Source organism: Odontomachus brunneus, unplaced genomic scaffold (assembly GCF_010583005.1).
Source record: "Odontomachus brunneus isolate Ranch 3 - 2012 unplaced genomic scaffold, Obru_v1 Obru_scaffold_025, whole genome shotgun sequence".
Lineage (NCBI taxonomy): Eukaryota > Metazoa > Arthropoda > Insecta > Hymenoptera > Formicidae > Odontomachus > Odontomachus brunneus.
The window spans coordinates 1,532,429-1,538,312 of NW_022639475.1; the positions used below are offsets into that span (position 1 = coordinate 1,532,429).

The window sequence follows — 5,884 nt, forward strand, 5'->3', positions numbered from 1 at the left end:
GGGGGGGGGGGGATTCGTTGCCAATACGGCGAATTTCGAAAATACTCACTAGAACCTCCTCAAAGCGATCGTAATTCTCCTGCCTGGAGTTCAAGAGGCTCTCGCCGACCGAATCGGCCCCATTCGATTGGCAAGGACCTCGCCGTCCGAGCGCGCTCGATGCAATATGCAACAAGGACAGCACCGCCAACATGCCGGCTGCGGAATACATAGGTATACCGAGTATATCTCACGAAAATAGGGAGCAAACGGGACAGGTACACGCGCGCAATTCACGAAAGGGGTTTACGTCTTTACCCGCGACGTAGGACAGCCAGAGCCGGTTAGGTCGCCACGCCAGAACACAGGACAACGGCAAGTAGAACAACGCCCGCCGCCATCCTCGGGTCGTCGCCAGGACGCTCAGCCAGCAATGCGAACAAAGAGAATCCTCGCTCCTGTGGACACGTGACGATCAAACATTTCAGCGATATATATATATATACACACACACACATACACACACATATAGGTATGTTTGTACAATTATTTTAGAGAAACTCTCGAAAAACTTTTCTCTAATCAAATAAATCGCAATCTAATTCGAAACTCCAAATTCGAATTTATTCGAAAGCGTCTCAATTATAAATGATTATTATCATACATCATAATATAATATATATAATATGACGGATTATTAAATGTCACAAATATAATAATATTAATGCATTATTAACGTATATAATCTATACGTATATTATTCATATACATTATATTATTATATTAACTATAAATATAATAATATATGACATATAATGTTATACTACATTACATTATATATATATATGTTATACTATATATATATGTTATATTTTATGAACATACACTCAGAAAAAATGTCAATTTATGTAACCAGTGTATACGAAGTGAGACCAGACGAAAACTCGGCGAAAACAGGAAACGATATTCACGTTATCGCGATAAAACGTTTGTTTAAGTTTGTTCGGCTGCATTAAAACACGATTGAGATAACCGAGAAGAATTAACTAAATAGAAATTTCCTACAGAAATCTTTCTACAAGTAAATTTTCGTCTGGCTCCCAGACAACAGAAAATCCGTCATAGAACCGAATTTTTCTTCTGCGCGTACATATACATGTACTACGTCCTCGTAAAAAATCATACATGCATTTTAGAGAGAGACTCGGCGAAAGTTTTTAAAGCTTAAACTTAAAACACTCAAGCAAGTAGACCAATCGAAACAGATGGACGATATATCAAGCCCCGTGAACGAACTCGCGCGTTCAACGAAACGACGAGACTCCACATACTTTGTCAATATATATAAATATTGCGTTAAAAACGCAACTTTTACGTGCAAGAATATTCCGTGGCATCGCGAGTGCATGCAATCAATGCACTTAATCGGCCGTTACGGCCCCATCAATTTCTACTTAACTGTCCCTCCCTCCCCCTCCCTCACTCTCGTGGAAGCGGCGGGGATAGCAAAACGATTTTTCCACCGATACTACTTTCCGTGCGTCGACTGCCATTAGTTTATATGAGACTAATAGATCGAATTTCCGAATCCGCGCGGAACCAGATTCCGCCGCGATACCGTCGTCTCGACGCGCCTCGTTCGTATTTTACATTTTTGCACCTCGGTGTAAACGTGATATCGCGTTCTTCTGACGTTACGCAATGCGCGTCGGGCCGTACACGATCGCGTTTGTGTAACGCAATTCGGCGGAAACTCGCCGGTGATCGCATTGACGAGGAAATTGCCGGGAAACGAGGCCGCGACCCCGAAATTATCAGGGAAATTTCCGCGGTGGCGCGTCGCGCGCGCACCGGAACACACCGTTGATTTACGAAATTAGTCGTGGTAGACGGCTAAACTCGTCCTTAATCGATTCCCGGCAGATTAACGTTGTTACATCGGCGACGGCGAATCGGCGAGATAAAACACGCGCGAACTCTCGTCGTCGTCGTCGTCCTCGAACTTTCGGGCGCGCCTGATGACGACGATGAAAACGAGCATGTCTCCGGAAAATTCGCCTTCCCACAGCGATGTGCACATCCCACGCCCTCGCCCTCGGTCCTCCTGCTCTGCCTTCCACACCGCCGGCAGAGGCGATCGTCCCGCGTGGATCCCGTGAGTGGTGATCGATCGTTCGGACGCGCACTTTTAATGGCACCGTCGGGAACGTAACTTCCGCGGACGGGGAGGAACCCCGTCAATTCCGGATGGATCGCGCTAAGTTGCTCGATAAAACCGATCTCTCCGTGGAAACTTTCTCCCACCGCCAGCTGCCAAATACGCCGAGGATGCCGGCGACGTCCGTCCCATCGGTCCCGCCGGTGATCGATACGAGGAACTTGGAAGGCGCGACGAGCGTTTGATATCACCGTCCTGTGATATCGAAGATCGGAATTTATCTCGAGATGAATTCCGCCGAAAAATGTACCCCGCGGGTGAACTAATTAACCCGTACGATTCCAATGCACGCTGTTTTGCCGGTACGTGAATACTAGACGTGATCTAATACCACAGAGTGGTCTGTAAATAGGCCGCATGATGCGTACACGGAAAGAAATTATTTGCTGCATTGCTAATTTGTTGTATGCCACTTTTTGTTAGCCACTTTTTTTTTGCAGTAGGAACCTATTTTCTTGCTATGATAACAGGAAAGTCCGCTTCTACAACAAGAAAAGTGGCTAACTTAGCGAATTTGCTGACAGATGGACAAACATAATTTACTGCTTTAGCTACTTTTTTTGTTGCTACAGGAGCAGATTTTCTTGTTATCATAGCAAGAAAATTGGCTCCTGCAGCAAAGAAAAAGTGGCTAATACAGCAAATAATGTTAGTCGTCCATATGTAGCAGATCTTTTTTTTCCGTGTAGGTTTTTATCCGAGAAGTATCAGAGAAGTATCTATCCGGAATTAATCAGACAGACGACAGATAGATATTCTCGCATGGAGAAAAATAATTTGCTGATCCAACAAATTTTCTGCTGGTCTAGCAAAATCTTTTCGTTATTATATGCACAGCAAAAAGATTTGCTAATACTAATCAGTATTTGCTGGATATAATTTGCTAAATCTACAAACTATTTTGCTATAAGAACTATGATGGATATATAAGCAGTTGCAGTTTTGCTCCGACAGCAAATAAATTTGCTAAGGATACATTATTTTGCATTAATAGCAAATTAACATGATTCTTAGGACAAATACACTCAACAAATTTTTTCTATCCTGGCAACGAAACTTTCTGCTCTGATAACGAATGATTTGTAAAATTAGTTACGTCAACTAAATTTTTTTAATGTCATTACGAATATGTAGTATCAACGACGATTTTGCTAAAAGACCAAATTATTTTTCTCCGTGTGGGAGGACCTCCGAGGCGATTTCTTGGGTCTTCTGAGTAACACGCGGGAAAGACTAAGCCCCGATCTCATGTATCTGACTTTCTTAGAAAAGTTCTCGGTACCTTGGGTGGTACCCGCTTGGATGGTACCCGAGAACTTGGATATTCGCACGTAAATCTCTCAGAGCGAAATTTCACTCGGGAAGCAGAGTGACCGCCGAGTCTCTCGAATTTTAGTGATTTTTCACTCATGTGGAACGAATTCTTCATTCCGAATTGTCGAGTGAATATTCCCACTCGAAATGTTGAAGAGTGAATTCGATATACTTCAGCGTCACAGGAACACATTCACTCTAATCGATTGAAACGTTCGCTCTTATGAAGTCAGAGTTTGCTCGCAGACTTGAGTGAAACATTCATTCTTGCGATTTTGAGTGGTAGTATTTTCTGTCTATCGCCACGAGAGAAAATACTGCTTTCGAGTAAGATTCCACTCCAAAGAATTTAAACAGCAGAAATAAAAAAAGGTTACTGGCGGCATACTATATGATGTTACCGCATCTCGTTAAGTTACATATAAAGTATAATTAATTACTAATTTTTTGAATTATTAATTCTCACAGATGCAACTAATGTAATGTATAAATATTTTTTTATTAATGCAACTTATTAATCAATTATATTAAAGAATAAAATTATTGGTGTGACCAGCAGAGAGTTTATGAAACGATGTAAAAGATAGACTGATATTTCAAAAATATTACATTTCTCTTCACCGTATCGTTAATAATTCTATTGTCAATTGGCCATAAGTATGCAACAATGATTCAGCCCACAAAATGATGATTCTTGCGTTTTCCGTACGTCTTTCTACATAAAGCAAGAAAGACCCAAGCCTTATAAGCGCCTAAAATCAATTAAAGTACAGTTTTTATTTTCTAGCAGTTGCGCCATTTGTTTACTCTACTTGCATCTTTTTTACTTATTTTTTTTAAAGGTCAAATTTGTCAGTGAATATCGTTAAAGAGAAGAGAATTGACTGTATTTGATTTCTTGATTTGATTACAAAGAACCTCAGTGTTGTCCATATTTTTTATATCAATGTGTCAAGTTTTCACCTTTATTTTAAGAAACGTACTGGATTGAATAATTCCTGCCTGACTAAGGGTCAATTAAGTTCTTGTACAAACAATCGCAGATCGACGCCGCGGCCAATGTGTTAATTTCGAAGAAATTAATTTTGAAGGTACAATATAAGACTCTCTCATTTTGGAGGTCGATTACGGTGTTCGCCTCGCTTTTTGCACGGCTGAGCGTTATATCTAGTTTTGCCGCGGTGGTCCGCGTTTCCTCCGACCGTTCGCTGTCGACGGGAAACGCAGAAAACTGGGGCGAACCTCCGACCCAGCTTGGTAATTGCCGACCGGCTTCGTCGTTTCTTTTCCGCGTTATCCTGCGGGCTGGCTTCGGACTATGGCGATTCCCCGGGGGCCTTTTAACCCCTTGCTCGTGCAACGAGCGAGTGTCCGATGCGAGGCTGATGCTGTTTCGAGCAGCAATTTGCTCACAAAATAACAGCGACACGTGTCCGCCGTATCGACCAACACGCCAAATGTGTACTCCAAATGAAAAAAAAAAAAGATAAGAAAAAAGAGAGAAAAATAGAAAATATCGAAAAGATATAGAAATAAAGATGTCGAAAAGATATCTTTTAGACATGCATGTATCTGGGATATAACTGAAATACTTTCGTGACAATTTTTAACGATAGTACTTATTGTAATTTATAATTAATAATTTATAATTAATTTATAATTAATGATAGTACTTATCGAGAGAAGAGAATTGTTTCTAATGAAACTTCTCGTTTAAACGTACCTGACGCACACCTGTACAAACAACGTGATGGCCCAAGTGACTTCGAGGAAGAAGATGACACCTGACGCCGCCCTGTAAATTCGAGATGCCCGCTTCAACGAGAGTGGTTTCAGCTCTTCGGGAAATTGACGATGACGCGGAACTCGTTAAGTAATCGATGACGTTTCCAGAAGAAGCTAGTTCCGGGAACCGCCGACGCGGACACACTTCGAACGCGACGCGAAACGCCGGTGAACTCCCCGAGGACTCCCACGCGCAGCTCTCTTTCTCTCACAGGTGTGTACACGCGCAGGTAATGAACAGCGACCCGTGTCACGGTAGATACTCGTGGAAACGATGAATGCTCGACGGCACAGCGGGAAATATCGAGACACCGAGTCCCTCGTATCACGGGAGAATCACGGCCTGCCCGGCCATCAGTGATTAAAACGCAGTCGCGACGAAGCCACTTCGAAGAGCACGCGGAAGAAAAGTATTTCTCTGAATTTCCCACCGCGGCCGAGTAAGTAATTTGCGCGGAGGAACGCGGAGGGACGTTGGAGACATTTCTCTTCGCGAAGCACAGCTCTCTTTCTCTCTCTCTGTCTCTCTCTCTCTCTCTCTTTCTCTCTCTCTCTCTCTCTCTCTCTCTCTCTCTCTCTCTCTCTCTC

The 5,884-nt window shown here is 42.7% G+C and overlaps 1 protein-coding gene across 1 annotated transcript in view; it reads right to left on the bottom strand.

Moving 5' to 3' along the window:
- LOC116842396 overlaps positions 1-5,884 on the bottom strand; it is a 45,574-nt gene that overhangs the window by 1,247 nt on the left and 38,443 nt on the right. The window contains 3 exon segments of the mRNA XM_032811569.1: positions 50-198; positions 298-437; positions 5,235-5,306. Of these exon segments, the coding sequence (XP_032667460.1) occupies positions 50-198; positions 298-437; positions 5,235-5,306 (361 nt within the window).